The following is a 20253-nucleotide window of genomic DNA, read 5'->3' on the forward strand; positions in this document are numbered from 1 at the left end:
AGGATGGAAATCTTAAGACCCTTTGCTACAAAAGTGACATTTCAGTCAACATGTTCACGAGCCAAGGAGATGAAGCTGGGGTGGCGGCTCACGCCTGTAATCTCAACACTTTGGGAGACTGTGGTGGGAGGATTACTTGAGCCCAGGAGTTCTAGATCAGCCTGGGCAATATAGTGAGACCCTGTCTCTATAAAAAGTCAAAAAACTAGCCAAGCATGATGGCATGTGCCTATGTAGTCCCAGCTAGTTGGGAGGCTGAGGTGGGAGGATCACTTGAGGCTAAGGCTGCAGTGAGCCGTGATCCCACCACTGCATTCCAGCCTGGGTGACAGGAGAAAGGAAAAAGAAGAAGGAGAATATGCATTTGAGTGACATATATTTCTTCTCTTCATACAGCACCAAGAACTGCTCAAGCCAAGAGTGATATAGGGAGGTGGGTGGGGAATAGGAACCTTCACAGCTAGAGAAATTAGAAAGTATCATGGCAGTGCCAACAAGTCCACAGTGATTCCTTTTCAATGATCTGGAAAACGCCTCTTTCACAGCGTGAAAACGCCTGTTTTAATTTTTAAATTCTTTTTACAATGTTGTATGACTGTTGGCTGAGAAAGAATCTTACTAATGCAAAGTGCAGAAGGTCCAGGCCGACCTCGATCCTCATCTTCTGGAAGAGGCTCACCACGGGTTTGCAGGGGCCACACCAGCCTTGATAGACATCAACAACTGTGTGGAACCAAGAAGCAGGAACACTCAGTAGGCACCAGCTCCCACCACGCCAGGCAAAATTTATACCTGCACATTCTAACCCCCCTCAAATGGACATTCATTTGCAGGGATATCTAGATTTACTACCCCATGAGATTATAAGCAAGCATGGAAACACATCTAGCCTCATTCTCATGAACTTGGTATACTGAATTCTAAATATAGTGAAGTATAGCAGAAAATTATTTTCTCAATATGGCTCCTTTACCTTAAGGGTTCTTCAGGCTACATTTAGGGTTAGACCTAACACAGAGTGGGCCTCAAAGATATTGGAATTAGACTGAAACTGTCTATTCTAAAAGGGAGAGGTCACTGTAGGTGACCCAGCAGCACACAACTGACGTTTATCTAATGCTTTGATAATAAACACCACTTTGACCTTTTCCTCTGACGAATTAAAAGTCACTTTCTTCAGGTAGAGTTTTATTTACTTTAGAAAATCAACATTTTTCTCCCAGAAAGTGAGCCTGATAGAGAGCTAGAGAGAAACTTGGATATCTTTTTCTTCTTTAGTCCCAATCTATAGTGCATTTCAAGGCTGGATGGTGGGGAGAGATTGCTGGAGGGGAAAGAAGAGCAAACTCAAGTCTAAACAGGCTGGGTTTCCAGTACCAACCAGAAAAGCTAAGACAAGCAATCACAAATGCCACCAGACATCCAAGCAGGAGAGGGGGGCAGGAGAGTGGGATTTGGAGACTAAATTTCTGTAAACATATCTTCACATTTGTAATTAAATAAAGTGAATGAAGAGCTTGTCTGCCTCATAAAGGAGTATCTATTTTTACTAAAAATTTCCCTTTATGGAGCAGAGGATAGAAATCTTGAAACCCTGTGCTCTGAGAGTGAAGTCTCTTGGGACTTTTGGAGTTCCATAGCATCCAGGTAGAGGAGAAAGTTCTAGGCTTTTCTGAAGACAAGAGTTTCACAATTGACAGATTTTTAAAATTTCATCCTAATACAGTTATGTGGGTGAAGGCCAAAAAAGGCATTTGGGTCAAGCCAGGAAACAGTCCCTGAAGACTTAGAGGGCCCTGTACACAGGCCCACTGAAAAGGGCAGGTTTAAATCCCAAAGGAAAAAAGCTGGGGCCCAGTTAGCCTAAATTCTCTGTGCTGTATTTGTATTGATAGTGCACCCACCATTTCTACTAGCTTCTCCCTCCCTCTTGGACGCCCTGGCTCTGTGAGGAGTGATAGGCACAATGGCACCTTCACAAGGTTGAGGAGGAAGCAGGGCTTGGGGATAGGGGGTGGGAGGAACCAGAGAGGAAGTGTTTGATTTGACTCTGAGTGAGAGGAAGCATAACAGAGAAGCCACATGGAAGGAATGGCAGAGACAATAAAAAGGTGTGTCTGTGTGTGTGCACGTATGTGTGCATGCTTGCATGTCATGCATGTGTGTGTGTCTGTGTGTGTGTGTGTATGTGTAAGCCTAAAGGGACTTTGGCATGTTTGAAAGCAGGTGAAATGAGCTAGCAGAAGGGAAGATTTCCAAGATGCTGGTGGTTCACTTTGGAAGCAAATTTTTCCTGGCTGGAGAGAGAGAAGAGCACATATCTATTTAATTTATATGCTCCATATCTATATATTCCTCTAGTCTGCCTGATGAGAAGGAGCAGAGAGGAGGCCCTGCTGCCTTCAGTCAACAGAGGCCCTTGAACCACTTAGACCAGGCTTGGCAGAGGGTCAGTGCTCAGTGGATGTTAGCCACTATCACATGAGGTGCTTAACAGGGTGGTTGGCACATGATACATTCTCAAAAAATTATGGGATGGTGGTTTTTTCACGTTGTTAAAGAAATAGAAATAATGATTTGTTTCACCTGAAGCCATGTTCCAGTTGCCCAGGCAAGACACATGGACAAAATAGTTAAGCGTTGGCACCATCAAAAAGGCTTTATAATCCCTCCAACAGTAGAGTATGGCAATACTCACACCCACACAACTGGATCAGCATTTATCTAGCACCCACTCAGCCTAAATCCGAGATGAAAAAGCCAATGCTGGCCGGGTGCGGTGGCTCATGCCTGTAATCCCAGCACTTTGGGAGGCCAGGGTGGGCGGATCATTTGAGGTCAGGAGTTTGAGATCAGCCTGGCCAAGACGGTGAAACCCCATGTCTACTGAAAATACAAAAATTAGCTGGGTGTGATAGAATGTGCCTGTAATCCCAGCTACTTGGGAGGCTGAGGCAGGAGAATCACTTGAACCTGGGAGACAGAAGTTGCAGTGAGCCGAGACTGCACCACTGCACTCCAGCCTAGGTGACTCCATCTCAAAAGAAAAAGCAAAAGCCAATGCCGTTGTGTTTAGAGTCCAGGAGAAAAGCCGTGATGATCTTTCCTTACAGGGGCTACAGCAAGCAAGGTGTGTGCTGGAGGTACTGAGACAGAATCTCACTCCATGTGCCCTAGGGGCTCCCACGAGGGATGTGACCACACAGAGGTTCCAAAAAGATTGCATACAAGGAGGCTAATTTTCACCTGGGTCTGGGAATAAGAGAGATTTCTACAGTTTGTGATGGGCCATGATATCCCAGGTAGTAGGAACGACAGTAAAGAAAAAAACAGTAAAATAAAGATGTGGGGAAACTTGTGGCATGTTTAGGAAACGTTAGAGCTCAGGACACACCTCAGGAAATGGTGGGTGAAGGAGCTGGAAAGACAGACTGAGTCATGAGAGAGGGAGGGGTTTGAATGCTGAAGTCATTTGGTGGAGGGGGTGTTAATGGCAAGGCTAAGATCAGATACAAGCACACTGAGCAGGTATATTCGCAGAGAGAAAAACTGAGCAGGCACGCAGAGTAACAGAGCACAGAGATATCTGCAGTAAATGAGAAAGAGAAGGAAAGAGTGGGTGAGAGCAGGTGGTAGGCAGCCTCTAAGATGTCTCCAATGATCCCCACCTCTGGTCCTCGTGTACTTGTGTAATCCCCTGCCCTGGAGTGTGGGCTGGACCTAGTGACCAGATTCTAATGAGCAGAGTATGGCAAAAGCAATGGGATATCACTTTCAAGATTAGGCTAACAAGAGGCTGTGACTTCCAACTTGTGCTCTCTCTTAGAGCCCTGTCCTGGGGTAAGCAAGTTACTAGGCCATGAGTAGCCTCACGGAGAAACCAATGACAAGAAATTAATGTCTCTGGCCAACAGCCAGTGAGGACCTGAATCCTTCCTACCAACAGCCTCATGAATGAGTCTGGAGGTGGATCTCCTTAGGTCTGCCAACAGCCACACAAAAGAGCTTGGAAGCAAATCAGCTCCTTGTTGAGCCTTGAGATCCCCTGTCTGACACCCTAACTACCCTGGTAAGACACTCTGAGCCAGAGGCACCCAACTAAGCTATACCCGGACTCCTGACCCACAGAAACAGGGATAATCAATGTTTGTTTTAAACCACTAAGTTTTGGGGTAAATTGCTATGCAGCAACAAATAACTGATGCAAGGAGGCTGGGGATGAGGAGGCCCAAAGACAGTGGCTGTGCTGTTTCCTAATGACTGTAGTCCCAGGTACCAGTCCCAGTGATGTCTGGCTCTCCTTCCATCGTTTGAGTTCCAAGAGATCCCTGTATTCCTTTCAATGCATTCTCCTTTAATGCGTGAGGTAATTAGAAGAGGTTTTCTGTTAATTTTAACACCAAACAACCCTGAGTACTGAGTACTGACTCATTTCCTGAACTGAATCTACTGATGTTCAAGCCAGATACACACACACACACACACACACCCCACCTGGTTTTATGAGGCTGAAGGTAATAGGAAAATGGTGTTCATTGCAGCCCTTCTCTTCATGGGTTCATCACACCATTTAATGATTTTGAAAAGAATGAATCTAAAAACTTATTTTACTTTGAATTACCAGTTAGTCCTTTGGAACTGAGCATTTCCTCCCAAAGCTCTTGGGTGCTGATGTTGACCTAAAGCCAAAGAGGATCAAATGCCATATTACTAAGGGCACCGGCAGGGAAACAATTCAATTCAATCTATTAGCTCTAGATTTCTCTCTTTCTATCTCTGAAATACTTACAAGTTCAGTTCAAGTTATCTTCTCTCCCCTGTCTTTTCTCCTTCCTTCTCTCCCTGCTTCGCTACTCAGAAAAAAAAACACTATCCTAAGAATGATGTGTACTAGTCTCAGGCATTTAAAAAATAATTTTACATGTTATTTGTCCAGAAACAATATATAAATTGTTTTGTGTCCTTAAAATGTGCATAAATGTATCAAACTGTAGGTTTCATTTTGAAATTTGTGTTTTCACTCAGTATCAGAATTGAGTTGAATTTGTTGTCATTCACTCACATTTTTTTTCTTATCCACACAGTTCTGGTTTTATAAATATGAAATACAAGGAGAAATACATATTATCCCTCTTCATAGTTAAAATCTCTCTTTTTTTTCTTTTTTTTTTTTTTGAGATGGAGTCTTGCTCTGTCTCCCAGGCTGTAGTGCAGAGGCGTGATCTCAGCTCACTGCAACCTCTGCCTCCCGGGTACGAGCGATTCTTCTGCTTCAGCCTCCTGAGTAGCTGGGATTACAGGCACCCACCACGATGCCCAGCCAATTTTTGTATTTTTAGTTGAGATGGGGTTTCACCATATGGCCAGGCTGGTCTCGAACTCCTGACCTCAAGTTGTCTGCCTACCTTGGCCTCCCAAAGTGCTGGGATTACAGGCATGAGCCACCATGCCTGGCCAATAGTAAACATTTCTGTATAATGTTTTTTACTTTCCAATAATTTCAAACTTACAGAAAGTGTGCAAGTACAGTATAAAGAAGATTTAGGTTTTTGTTTTTAGGTATTTGAAAGTAAGTTACAGCTTTTTATCTCATTACCCCTGAATATATTATTCCTACATAACACAATATGATAATCAAAATCAGGGGAAAAAACACTGACATATTGCGAACATTTAATCCTTAGATAAATGCAAATTTTCCTATTTATCCCATAATGTCCTGAGTAGCAAAGGAGCTAGTCAGAAACATATGCTAGATTTATTTGTCAAGTCTCTTTAGTCCAGAAGAATTCTTTAGTCTTTCTCTTATTTTCACAATATTGACACTTTGAAAACTACATGCCAGGTATTTTGTAGAATGTCCCTCAGTTGGGCTGTTTCGGATGTTTCCTTCTGACTGGATTCAGACTGTGTGTGTTTGGATTGGTTGAAATTGGCTGGACTGATTGGCATGTTGGAGAAGCTGAAGATCATGTGAGTAGCAGGTGCTGGTACCTAGCAGGTGATACACAATTTCCATCTGCCTGTTACTGATGATGTTCGCTTTGATCAGTGGATTAACATGGTCTGTCAGGCCTGTGGTCTGTAAAATTATCCTCCTTTCCTTTGTAATTAACATATTTTGTGGTGAGCTACTTTGAAACTATATGAATTAAAAGATCAGCAAAATTACCAGTGGTTTTTGTTATTGTTATTTTGAGACAGAGTCTTCCTGTGTCACCCAGGCTGGAGTGCAGTGGCATGATCATGGCTCACTGCAACCTCTTCCTCCCAGGTTCAAGCAATTCTCCTGCCTCAGCCTCCCAAGTAGCTGGGATAAGAGGCACCTGCTACCACACCCGGCTAATTTTTGTATTTTTAGTAGAGACGAAGTTTCACCATGTTGGCCAAATTGGTCATGAACTCTTGACCTCAAGTGATCCGCCTGCGGCCTCCCAAAGTGCTGGGATTACAGGCATGAGCCACCGCACCTGGCCTACTACTGTTCTTAATACAAGTATTGTAAGGTCTGTGTCCCCTTAAAAAAAGATAGGATGCATTATTGGCAATAAGGGCAAGAAACATGTAACACCTGCAAATCTATTAAAAGTCCCTTTTTTGGTCAAGCATGGTGGCTCACGCCTGTAATCCCAACACTTTCTACACTTTGGGAGGCCAAGACAAGCAGATCACTTGAGGCCAGAAGTTTGAAACCAGCCTGGCTAACATGGTGAAACCCTGTCTCTACTTAAAAAAAAAAAATACAAAAGTTGCCCTGGGCGTGGTGGCATATACCTGTTATCCCAGCTACTCAGGAGGCTGAGGCATGAGAATCACTTGATCCTGGGAGGTGGTGGTTGCAGTGAGCTGAGATTGTGCCACTGCACTCCAGCCTGGGCTATAGGACAGAGTGAGATTGTCTCAAAAAATTCTCTCTTTTAAGGAAGCGTAGTCCTTACTTTTTAGTTTCAATGAAAAGTAGAAGAAAAAGAAACCCAGAAAAGTCTTCTTGGTGCCTTAAATGAAGTAAGAGATCTGGACTGACATACCCCTGGGCCCACAATTACAGTCCTGAGGAAAGTGATAGAAGCGTTCAGAAGGGCCCCCACCCCTAACCAGAGGCTCAGCCGTAAGTCACCAGCAACTCTCTGTGGCCCACCCCTGTCATGGAGTGAGCCCCACTAGCTCTGGGACTCTGGGCAGTGAGCCCCACTAGCCCCAGGACTCTGGGCAGTTGAAGAATCTCAGCCCTGGGAGCTGGGCAGGAGCAGAACAGTGTAGGGACTATCTGAACTTCACTAAGCCCTGCATTTGGTAGGGAATGAATAGGGAATGTCAGGCACCTTTTAACCAGACTGCCCCTTGTGATTTCTGCCCGTCTCAGTCACAAATGGAACCCCGACTAACCTTGCTGAGAGGACAAGGTTCCTGGGTCAGCCAACTTTAGGCACTGCTTTCAAGGGGTTTACCTTATAGAGAGGTGACTTTTACACAGATGCTTCAATGTAAGAGGGGAGGGGAGGCCGCTCACTCTCCTCCCTCAGCAGGAGGGAGCACTTACTTTGAGTACTGCATTGTACTTAGAGCCTGAGTAATACACATGAAAAAAATAACAACATTGCTAACCAAAGTTATTACCCCCATAGGAGATCTAGGGCATCAACACATGAAATAACCATAATACGGGACAATAACATTAGAGACACCACGGACCGCATCAGACCAGCCAGGAAGTGTCTAAAGAAGTCTCATCACAGCTCTGCAGGTGATGTATTATCCCTTCTGTCTATGTAAAGGATATGGAGGCCAGGGAGTTGAGGAAATGAGTCACACAGCAATGAATGGTAGGACCAGTTGCTCAGAATTTACTTTGCCCAGAACATTCACATATGAAGTGCCTTCTACTCTAGAATCCTAAATATCAAGGCTGGAAGAAGGCCCTTGGGGATAATTCACACAATATCCTCATTCCATAGATGGGCAAGCTATGGAATAGCCCAGAGAGTTTATGTGATATAGTTAAAGACACAGTCGGCTCTAGAGGACACAAGAACAACATCAGGTCTTCTGAATTCCAGTCTAAATATCCCACCTCACCCCACCCCCCTCCCACACCCCTCCCACCCCCAGCATGGACTACCCTTAGAATGATGCTGCTTTCCCTGCCCGTTCCTCTTTGTTAAACCACTAGGCTTTTGAACTCCACATGTAAACTGCTGATCCCACTGAGGACAATAAGAGAGAAACCAGATGTCTCAAAACCGCTAAAGTTCTACTATCCAGGAGACGCTGTAGCCTGAGTATGCATCTTACTGGGGCCAGCTGACGATGAGACATTTTAAAGTTTATTTTAAAATGTTCCCATGTTACAGATCATCCAGATGATCTCCTATGACAAAGCACTCTCTCCCAATTCCAGGGTCTATGTCTGCATGCTTTTACCATCACTTCAGAATCAACCACCAAGAAGAGCAGTTGCTGGCTTCTGAATTCACTTGTCCCAGGTGCAAATGAAGTAAGCACACTATATATCAAATGCCCAGCACATAATATATCTCAAAACATATTTGTTAATAAGTGAAATTTTATGAGAACAGTGGCGGGAAAACTGGGTCTCCACAGAGCACACAGTTACAGACTCATGCCCAAACTCAAGAGAACCTGTACTGTATTCTCTGTGCAAGCTGCAGTAATGTTTCAACAACAACAACAACCACAAAATAATGGTCACATCGAATTATGTTGATTCATATTTTCCCGGTTTGTAGTTTTATTTAATGCATGTTTAAGTTTTATGGTTGTATAAGCACTATAAATATAAACAGCTTCTACTCAATTTTGTTTGCATAAATTTTGTTTGCATAAAATGTGTCATCACTGGGGCTCCAAGATAAGTTTTGTCCCTTTAAGACGGAAGGGTACATCTCTCAAGTTTGAGAACACCGTCACGTATTGCTGGCAAACAGAATGTCACTTTTATACTGCAACCCGCTCCAATCACCCTCCTCTTCCCCGACCCCAACCCAGTGCTGGAAGCTAGCGCCCCCTGAGGCTTACCTGCAGGGCAATTTCCTTCTTCCTGCTGCCCATGGCTCTGCAAAGAAGACGAAGCCCTGTTACCGCGGCCGTGGGCCGTTCCCCCGCAGCCGCGCGACAAACCGCTGCGCGGATCAGCAAGCCCAGAGCCTCCTTCAGACAAGCCCCCCACTACGGCCCCCGGCCCCTTTTTAAGGTGCTTCTAACTGGCAGCAAATCAACACATAGATACAAAGTGAACACCCCACGAGGAAGCGGAGCCTGCAGCCCGCGGGCTCGTGGCTCGCCGGGCGGTTTTCTGGGGATCTTCGAAGCCCCCTCCCCACCCCAGAGCCGGCCAGGGGGCGCGCGCGCAGGCCCGAGTCAGTGCGCGCGGCGCGGTGCAGCCTGTCGGGCACGGGGTCGCCAGTCGAGGAATTCGGACAAAAAAAAAAGACATGGGACCCTGTTATCCCTGCTGTTGTCATGGATTACTGGGAAACTGAGCCACAGCGAACGACAGGTACACGCTCTTCGACACGCCGGAGTCACCAACCGAGCACCAACCGAGTCTGCTGCGACCTAGCCGCGGTCGTCATGGCAACCTGGCCCCCCTGCCAGGCCTGCCTGGAGAGCCTGCGGACACGTAAGCCACGCCCACTCAGGGCCCAACGCAGTCTCTTCCCGGAGACCGAACCCAGCCCGCGAGAGGCAGGAGGGAGTCCCGCCCCTTGCCCTCCGTGTCGGACTGTGGGAAACCACTCATTGGCTGGAGCGTTTGTCAGCGTCTGGAGGCTTTGAACCCACCAGGCAAAGACCCAGTGCATCTGTGTGTTGCACAGTCGCATCTGTGAAGCCCTGCATCTCTCCTGCCCTGCCTGTCAAGACTGATGTGCAGCTTTTCTACCATCATATACCGGTATAATGTGTCCAAGGTAGATGGTGGCTCCAGGTTTTGAGGGGGCTGCAAGCGTTCTGTTTAAGACAAAGAATATGAAAGTACAAATTCAAAATTAGATATGAAAGTCGTGAGAAACAAAACAGTTAAACATTGTAGATATTAATCCAACTGTATCAATAACCACTTTAAATGCGAATAGTCTGATTACATCAGTTAAAAAAGAGATTGTCAGAGTGGATATCAAAAACAAAGCCCAGTTGTGTGTTATTCACAAGAAACATACATTAAAAGCAAAAGGATAGAGAAAGCTATACCATGCTGACATTAATAATTTAAAAAGCTGAAGTAGCTATGTTAATTTCAATAGAAGCAGACTTCAGAACAAGGAAATTTATCAGGGGACAGGGACATTACATAAAGTTAAAGGGGTCAGTTATTTGGGAAGACATAACAATACTTAATATGTATGTACGTAACAACAGAGCACCAAAATATGTGAGGCAAAAAAAAGATGAAAGGAAAAATAGGTAAACTCACTATTATAATAGAATATTTTCACACAATTCTTAAAAAGTAATTAATACATCCAGCAGGCAGCAAATGAGCAAGGATATAGTTGAACTGAAAAAAAAAAAAAATCAAATTGATCTAATTGACATTTATACAATACTTAATTCAATAACAGCGGAATATAGATTCTTTCTCAAGCTCACATGGGACATTCACTGAGATAGACCACAATCTAGGCCATAAAACATAGCTTAACTAATTTAAACGAATAGAACAAAGTATGTTCTCTGACTACAATGGAATTAAACTAGGAATCAATCACAGCTGATGAAAGAAATCTAGAAGATTTAAATACATGAAGAAATATTCCATGTTCATGGAGAGGAAGAATTAATATTGTTAAGATATCAATTCTTCCCAATGTGATCTATAAATTAAATGTAATTCCAAACATATTCCCAGCAAGCAAGCTATTTTGTGGATATCAACAAACAAATTCTGGATATATATGAAAAGGTAGGAGATTCATAATAGTCACCACAATATGAAGAAGAAAGAATGAAGTCAGAGAACAAATGCTACCTAAATTCAAGAGTTATTATAAAGCCACAGTTATCAAAACAGCAAGATATTAGTGAAAGAATAGATACATAGATTAATGAAACAGAGTAGAGAGCCCAAAAATAGACCTATGTACATGTAGTCAACTGATCTTTGAAAAAAAGGGCAAAGGAAAGTCAATGGAGAAAGAGTAGTCTTTTCAACAAATGGGCATGGGATAATTTGATGTCCACTTGCAAAAAGAAAAATTTTAATGATCTAGACATAGACTTTATACCTTTCACAAAAATTAACTCAAATGGATCATAGTCCTAAATATAAAATGCAAAACTATGAAACTTTTAGAAGAAAACATAGCAGAAAATCAAGGTGACCTTGGGCTTGGTGATGACTTTTTAAACACAACACCAAAACCATAATCTATGAAAGAAAAAATGATCAGTTGTACTTTATTAAAATTTTAAAACTTGTTCTCTGCAAAAGACTATGAAGAGAATGAAAAGACAAGCCATACACTGGGAGAAAATATTTGCAAAACACACGTCTGATAAGGGACTTGTATCCAAGATATACAAAGCCCAACAATAAGAGAACATAAAACCCAATTTTAAAATGGGTGAAAGATCTGAACAGACACCAAACAAGATAGAAAATAGGCTTACAAAAATGATACGCAACCTCATTTGTACAACCACTTTGGAAGACAGTTTGGCAGTTTCTTATAAAGCTAAACATAGCCTTACCATATGATCTGGCAGTTGTGCTCCTAGATATCTACCCAATTGATTTGAAAATTTATGTCTACACAAAAACTTGCACATACATTTGCATAGCCACTTTATTCATAATCACCAAAACTTGAAAACAACAAAGATGTCTTTCAATAGATGAATGAATAATCAAACTGGGACACATCCATACAATGGAATATTATTCAGTAATTTAAAAAATGAGCTATCAGTCAGGCATGGTAGCTCACTTCTGTAATCCTAGCACTTTGGGAGGATTGGGTGGGATGATTGCTTGAGACCAGAAAAGTCTGATATCAGCCTATGCAACATAGTGAGAACCTGTTTTTACAAGAAAATTAAAAGTTAGTTGGGTGTGGTGGTGTGTGTCTGTTGTCCCAGCTACTCTGGAGGCTGAGGCAGGAGGATGGCTTGAGCTCAGGAGGCTGACATCACAGTGAGCTGTGATCTCATCACTGCATTCCAGTTTGGGCAGCAAACTATAGGGGTAGTAAAAAGATCAGTGGTGGCCAGGAATGATGGCTCATGCCTGTAATCCCAACACTTTGAGAGGCCGAGGCAGGAGGATTGCTTGAGCTCAGGAGTTCACGACCTCATCTGTACAAAAAATAAAAAACAAAAAATTAGCCAGGTGTGGTAGTGTATACCTGTAGTTCCAGCTACTCAGGAGGCTGAGGTGGGAGGATTGCTTGAGACAGGGAGGTCATAGCCTAAGTGAGCTAAGATCATGCCACTGCACTGCAGCGTGGGTAACAGAACTGAGACCCTGTCTCAAGGGAGGAAAAAAAAAAAGATCAGTGGTTGTCAGGGAACCAGGGAGGTTGGAGAAAGGATTAGACGTGAAAACAGGAGATTTTTAGGGTAGTAAAGCCATTCTGTATGACACTTTAATGGTAAGTATACAACATTATGCATTTGTCAAAACCCATAGAATTTTACTGTACAAAATGTGAACTTTAGTGTATGCACACATTTTTAAAAAATCGTAATGGAAATTGGAGGATCCCAGAAAGAAATGCAGACTGTGACAAGACAATGTAACTGTATTATAAATATATGAAACAGCTTCACTAAAGATGGAGGGAGGAAAGGTACTAACCTAAGTAACTCTGGAAATGAATAGAGTCCATAAGACTAAAGACAAAATGAACTATATTATAAAGCTATATATATATATAAACTATATAATTAAGGCAAAAGGAACTACATATAGTATATAAGCACTATTCTATAGCTGATGAAGTTATTTCCCTTTGGAGTATAGGTTAACAATTCTGATACTGCTATACATATATACTATAATTGAACAATTTAGTAAAAGGATGATGGATAGTGAGAGCCATGAAAAAAATTAATAAATGGGGGAGAAGAGACACTTCGCTTATGCAGAGCTATTCTAAATAGTTTATGTAAATATTCTATACTAAAGGAGGGGACACTTTATTCCCTGATCCTTAGATATGGACAGTGCATAGTGACTTCCTTCCAAAGAGTACAGTGTGGAAAGGGTCAGTCAGCAACTTTCTGATGGTAAAAGGTGATGAATACTACTCACCTAGATGATCAAAGTCAACCACAGTGATACACGTTAATAGTATGTATCCTGGATATGGTTTGATGAAAATAGCACTTTACCTTTGTAATCTTCCTCCTTTGTAAACTGTAACTCCAGTCCAATTATAAGAAGAACATCCACGCCTGTAATCCCAGCACTTTGGGAGGCCGAGGCAGGTGGATCACAAGGTCAAGAGATTGAGACCATCCTGGCCATGGTGAAACACTGTCTCTACTAAAAAATAGAAAGAAATTGGTGGTGCGTGCCTGTAGTCCCAGCTACTTGGGAGGCTGAGGCAGGAGAATTGGTTGAACCTGGGAGGTGGAGTTTGCAGTGAACCGAGATCGCGCCACTGTACTCCAACCTGTGACAGAACAAGACTTCATCTAAAAAAAAAAAGAATATCAGAAAAATTTCATTATAGGAGAGGAGCATTCTATGGTTTACCTAACCGTTGCCTTTCAAAACTATCTGAGTCATAAAAAATGAAGAAAGTCGGAAAAGCTGTGATAACCAAGAGAAGTTTAAGTAGATATGATGACTAAATGTAACGTGGTATCCTGGGATGGAAAAAAGGTTTCGGATAAAAACTGAGGAAATCTTTATCAACTGTAGATTCTGGTTCATAATAATGTATCAGTATTGGTTTAGTATTTGTAACAAATAGCAGACTAATGGAAGATGTTAATAATGGTGAGAACTGTGCAAGGGAGGGCATGTGGGAACTCTGTGTGGTCATGCACCGCATAAGAGCATTTCAGGAAATGATGGACCACATGTGTGAAGAAAGTCCCATAAGGTTATAATGAAGCTAGAAAATCCCTATTGTTGAATAACATTGTAGCCATTGTAACATTGTAGTACAAGTACAATTACTTTATTTTTGAAATAAATATGGTGTAGTCTAAGTGTACAGTGTCTATAAAGTCTACAGTGGTGTACAGTGGGTGCTAGGCCTTCAGGTTCACTCACCACTCACTCAGTGACTCACCCAGAGTAACTTCCAGCCTTGCAAGCTCCATTCATGATAAGTGCCCTATATGGATGTATCAGTTACCTTTTATACTGTATTTTTACTGTACCTTTCTGTGCTTAGGTATTTGTAAATACACAAACACTTATTATCGTGTTCTAATTTCCTGCAGTATTCAGTACAGTAACATGCTGACCAATTTTGTAGCCTAGGGGCATTAGGCTATACCATCTAGGTTTGTGTAAGCACTCCGTATAATGCTTATACAATGACAAAATCACCTAGTGACCATTTCTCAGAACATATCCTCACTGTTAAGTGACACATGGCTGTATTAGCTTCTTGATTTTTTCATAATTCTCTATCTGTTCTAAAGAAATAAAGTTAGCATTTGGTTTTAGTCTTTGTTAGAGAATCTGGGATATGGGGATTTGTATTCACATTCTACTCATGTTTTGTTTCCACATTCTATTCTTTTGTTTTGACTTTTTCCTCTGAATAAAATAACAACACACAACCAATTAAACTGTGGAGTTGTTCTGTACTTGCTCACTGTATTGAGTGACCTCCCAGTATGGCTGGACGAAATCATCATAGCCAGAGATGTCTTTCTCTCCAGTTTTGTGATTTGTTGCCTTTGACTAAGGGTTCTAGGTACTTCATTTTTACTAAGCAATAGTCCGGGCTCTTTGGGACATGAAAGTGTGCAAGACAAAACCTGTGTTGGGAGAGGCACAGGTTGGCAAAGGAGACAAACGTGTGTACAGGCAATTACAATGTAGTAAGGCGCTAGAATGGAAGGCAGATCTTTGAGGAGTCAAGCCTTAAGAGATGTGAGGAAGAAGCCCAGCTAGCTAAGATACCCAAGAAGGCCCAGCTAGAGAAAAGGTGGAAGAAAATAGAAACTGATAAGAGGGCTCCAAAGAGTGGGTAGTCAACAGAATTGAGTATTGCAGAAAGATTAAGTAGGTTCAAGGCGGAAACACATTCATTGGACTAACTGATTTGCTTATTGAGATGCATTCATTGGCCATTAGTGATTGTGCTGAGGATACTTCAGGGACAAAATGGGGGAAAGAAGTCAGACAGTTCTATTCTGAAGAGTTAATGGGCAGTGAGGAGTTGGAAGCCATGGACAGAGCTTCGTGCTTATCCACCAAATGATTTCCATCCATGGAGTGCTGATCCCATGCTTGGCCATGAGGTACCCAGCAACCCTCTGTGAAGTACAGGGTGATAGGAATACTGGAGACTGAACGTCTTCCTGCCTGTCATCCTGCCTTCTCCCACTTCAGCTCCGAATCCATCTACTCTTTTCTTGCATTCAGTCCCGTGGCAATATTCGGTTCCATGATAACATTACACAGAGCCACTGTCACTCCTTAAGACACAGAACTGCAAACTGGGTTGACTAGATGCAGATCATGTTCATTGCCACAAGGTGGTGGTTGCTCAAGCTCTTGTATGATGTGGAATCTCTCTTCGAATTTAGTTTCCAAAATAAAATTCAAATCAGATGCTAAACTCCTCCTGCCAGCACATGGAAAGATAGGGACTTTTATTCTTTCCAAAAGGGCTAAATTTCTTACCATGTGGTCTTTATTACAAAATGTACTCACATCTTTGCCAGGCTAGAACTCAGAAACAAATTTAGGTAAACGACATGTCCCCAGTTTGCCTGGGATACTCCCACTTTTCACCTGTTGTCTCATGCAATTATTAATAGCAACCCCTCTCACTTTCAAAAGTGTACAGTTTGGGCCATGTGCAGTGATTCATGCCTGTAATCCCAGCACTCTGGGAGGCTGAGGTAGGTGGATCACTTGAGTTCAGGAGTTCAAGACCAGCCTTGCCAACATGGTGAAACCCTTTCTCTACTGAAAAATAACAAATAGCCTGGTATGGTGGTGCATGCCTATAGTCCCAGCTACTTGGGAGGCTGAGGCAAGAGAATCACTTGAACCCAGGAGGTAGAGACTAGATCATTCCACTGTACTCCAGCTTGGGTGACAGGGCAAGACTTGGTCTCAAAAAAAAAAGTGTACAGTTTGGACAACATGAAACTGCATCAATTTTTTTCCAAACGAATCACCTTGGGTTACCCTGCTTTTTATATCTTGATTTAATAAAACCCATCTTTTACATGTTTTGTGACATGGATCAATGTTTTCATTTATTGTCTAAAAGTCAGATTTTTTTAAATGTCTATTTTTAATCAGCCCTTCCCTCAGTGCCGTACTTTTTTGTTGTATTTTAATGCAAAACCTGCTAACTTTAGGGGCTGAGATGTTTTAGAGTTTGAAAGATTAAAAACCAAACTTTCTCCTGCAACTCATGTTTATTGCCACAAGGTGGTGGTTTACTCAAAGGAAACGCTTCTGAGACCCAAATTGGACACTAGGAGCATTTTCTTCATCAAAACACTTCAGAACTGATGTGACTCTGTAAAACAAGAATGACCGTCCTCACTTTAAGAGGAAATCGTAGACCAAAGCAGGCTGTGTTTCCTCAGATACCTTCCCGTTTTTCATCATAGAAGATAAGCATGTATATACGCATCTTCATCTAAGCTGACTCCTCTCTCCTTCCTTCTTCCACAAGTAACAGCAGGTCCCTCGTGTGCCTTGCTCTGAGGAAGGCAGCCGGGAGTTGTAGAACTGAAAGCTTTAGGGTCAGACAGGTGTGGGCTGGATCACAGGTCCACTTACTACCTGTGTAAGCTTGGGTAAGCTACTTCAGTGTACTCAGTCATAGTTTCCTCATCTTTAATTTTTTTTTTTTTTTTTAGAAATGGGGTCTTGTTATGTTGCCAGGTGTCTGGAACTCCTGGGATCCAGCAGTGAGCAGTCCTCCACTTCAGCCTCCCAAGCAGCTGGAACTATAGGTGTGCACCACCATGCCTGGCTTGTTACCTCATCTTTAAATGCAGAAATAAGACCTGCCTTTCAGGAATGTTGTAGAGAGAGGTAATGTGTTTCAAATTTTCTTGACATTAAAACCAATATTATTGTTGCTGTTGTTGTTGTGAAGGTATCATGCCTCCTTTCCACAGTATAGAAACCTGTCAGATAGCAGCTTCCCACCCAAGGATTGCAAGCCATAACTCCCCAGAAGAGTCATCCAAGTCATTGTGTGGATCAGTATTTTAATTCCTTTTTATTACTTCATATTCCATGGTCTCAGTATACCACTGTTTGTTTCAAATTAATATTTGGGCAAGAAATGAAGTAGGGGTCAAGGTTCTTTCTATTTCCCCATATGGATTTCTGGTTGTGTAAGCACCATTTGTTGAGAAGACTTTCCTTTACTTCATTGGATTGATTTGGTGTCTTTGTCAAAAACCAACTGGCCGTATAAGTGTGAGTTTCCTTCAGGATTCTCTAGTCTATTCCGCTGATCTATTTGACCATCCTTATACCAGTACTTAATTACTAGTTGCACAGTAAGTCTTAAAATCAGGTAATCTAACTCATCCAACTTTTTCTTTTTCAAAATTTGTTTAAGTTCTTTTACTTTCATACAAATCCTAGAGTCAATCTGTTAATATGTCTTAAAAATCCTCTTGGAAATTTGATTAAATTACATTTAATCTAAAGATTGGCTTGGGAAGAATTGACATCTTCATAATGCTGAGTCTTCTAGTCCATAAATAGGATATGTGTTCCATTTGTTCTGTAACTTCGGCAATGTTTTGTAGTTGCTGAACCAATCTGGCCAGTCATTTGCATTTATTAATGCTATTGTTAATGAAATTGACTTTCAAAATTCATTGCCAATTTTGTGCTGCCAGTACATACAAATACAACTGACTTTTTGTATATTGACTTTGTATTCTGAGATCTTGCTAAATTCACTTCTTAGTGCTAGTAGTTTCTTTGTTGATCATGAGGGTAACTTTGAAAACATCAGACAGTGAGCCATAAAATGGAAGCAGCCGCTGGTCTGAGCCTACCAACCTGCCTTGGACTGTGTTGCATTTTCTTCATGTCATAGTAGTCAGTGGAGGTTACAATCAAACTGCTGATCTGTATTGTGAGTCCCTGTAGGACAGGCTATCCCAGCCACTTCCTAGTGAATCTTTTATAATGAGACTCAGTTTTCCATCATGACCTGAATGAATGAGCCCTATGCCGCCCACCATTCAGGCTTACCGAGAAGTCAGAGGAGATGGCAGGGAGACTTCCATATGTTGTAGAGGAATCTGACCATAGGTCCCTCCTGTTGGCAGACGTTTCTCCATGGATCTCTCATGTGTCTGCATATTTTTCAAGCAGAGGCACTGACTGTTTTATTCCTAACCACCTTTTCAGGAATGTTTATATAGCGAACAGCCTTGAAAGATAGAGGTAGTATCTCCTTCTAAAGCAAAGGCAAGGTTTGTTTACAGCCTTGGAAGTTAGAGATAGTGTCTCCTTCTGTAGAAAGCATACTTAACTCTTCAGTGTAAAAGCTTTGGCTTCTTGAAGCTAGGGTTCTTCTCCTGTAACACAATCCGCTGCCTGTCACCTGGCCCTCTCTGCGTTGTCCTGTGGGAATCAGGATTCAGGAAACTGATGCAAAAATGTGAATACTTTGGTTATTGCTATTGCTTTGAATAATAAACTATTCTTCATCTCTGACCCAGGAGTGACTTATATGTTCTTTCAGCATCCATGATTATAGAAGAATAACTTGTAAGCTTACAAGGCGGTAAAATCTCAGATGATTTACAGTTCTTGACACCTCCCTGGAGGTAATAAACTGTGCCCCTTGATTGTTGAGGCTGCTGGAGCGCATGCTCTTCCAACCTCCCATTAGAACTCCTTGCCTGTACACTTGAAACTTTTGAGGCAGAGCTAGATTTCAGTCAAGCTACAAATAGGTCATTATCGAGGACTTCACTCCTCCAGTGTTTCACCCAAAGTTTCCTGAATGGCTGCCCCGGAGATTTGAGGGCTTAATGCTAAAAGGCTTTAAGCATTTAGAGATCTCGAAATGTCACTAATATTTAACTCAAAGATTTGTGTGCATTTTGGAATACAACATACCATATTCATATTTGTTTTAATGTAAAAATAACACTTAATAATTCTAACCATCAAGGACTTTTTAAAAAAGTGTTTTCTAACTGTCTTGCTTGTCAAGACAGTTGACAGGATGCTACTGGATGATGCTACTGGATTTCAGAAAATTGTGCTAAATTAAAGCAAGCAAGCCCTGCATTTCAAATTCAGCATTCAGGCCCTTTTTCTTTCTTTGACTTGGAATTACAATATTTCAGGTACTAAAACTCACGAAAACGTGACTACAAAGGAAGATCATTTTCCATTGTTTTACAAACTGGGGCTTGATTGCTGAGAGGAGACGCTCAGGAAGCTGACCCCACACTATAGGTGGTGGAATGTCACTGCGAGTATATCCTGTTGGGAGGCCACATTGTTCATGTGGCAGGGAATGGCTCTTACCTAGGTGGTGGCAGCGGCTTCTTCTCCTTCTTCTTCTTCTTTTCTTCTTCTTCTACTTCTTCTTCTTCTTCTTTCTTCTTTCTTCTTCTGATTTGGGATCTCACTCTGTCACCCAGGCTGGAGTGCAGTGGCCCAATCATCAATGCTCACTGCAGCCTCAAACTCCAGGACTCAAGCAATCCTTTCACCTCAGCCTCCCAAATAGCTGAGACTACAGACAAATGACACCATTCTCAGTTAATTTTTAAATTTTTTTGTAGAGACAGGGTCTCGCTGTGTTGTCCAGGCTAGTCTCAAACTCCTGGGCTCAAGCAGTCCTCCCACCTTTGCCTGAAACAGCTCCTCTGTCTGGGGATTTACCTGTGGTTCTGTGTCTCACACTGAGAAAGAATTCAGGACATCGACACATACGAGGAGTGGGTTTAGGAGCAGAAAGTTTAATAGACAAAGAAGGAGGGAAAGAGAGAGAACTTCCTTATACTGAGAAAGTGGGTCGCCCTAGAGAGGGTCTTTGGTTTGGGGTGGAATGCGATCAATTTTGTACAGAGGCTTAAGGAGGCAGTGAT

The 20253-nt window shown here is 42.2% G+C and overlaps 1 protein-coding gene and 1 long non-coding RNA gene across 4 annotated transcripts in view; one reads left to right on the forward strand and one right to left on the reverse strand.

The window, feature by feature from the left end:
• Window positions 1–7962, forward strand: part of LOC105716485 (uncharacterized) — a 26859-nt gene extending 18897 nt beyond the window's left edge. Inside the window, exon 4 of the long non-coding RNA XR_001107293.3 lies at window positions 7626–7962. This is a non-coding gene — a long non-coding RNA (uncharacterized LOC105716485). The remainder of the gene's footprint in view (window positions 1–7625) is intronic.
• NME9 (NME/NM23 family member 9) overlaps window positions 1–9596 on the reverse strand; it is a 26364-nt gene extending 16768 nt beyond the window's left edge. For 2 of the 3 annotated variants that reach the window (XM_012451137.2, XM_012451136.1), the window contains exons 1-4: window positions 9490–9565; window positions 9037–9073; window positions 4622–4679; window positions 620–723 (exon numbers count right to left, since the gene is read on the reverse strand). In XM_012451137.2, coding sequence (XP_012306560.1) covers window positions 620–723; window positions 4622–4679; window positions 9037–9069 — 195 coding nt within the window. In that variant the 5' untranslated portion in view covers window positions 9070–9073; window positions 9490–9565. Of the gene's footprint in view, window positions 1–619; window positions 724–4621; window positions 4680–9036 lie in introns of all 3 variants that reach the window. The other variant, XM_064378731.1, reaches the window with a different exon arrangement.
• Between the last annotated feature and the right edge of the window lie 10657 nt (window positions 9597–20253).

Source organism: Aotus nancymaae, unplaced genomic scaffold, assembly GCF_030222135.1.
Source record: "Aotus nancymaae isolate 86718 unplaced genomic scaffold, 86718_ANA_hifiasm-v0.15.2.pri h1tg000019l, whole genome shotgun sequence".
NCBI lineage: Eukaryota > Metazoa > Chordata > Mammalia > Primates > Aotidae > Aotus > Aotus nancymaae.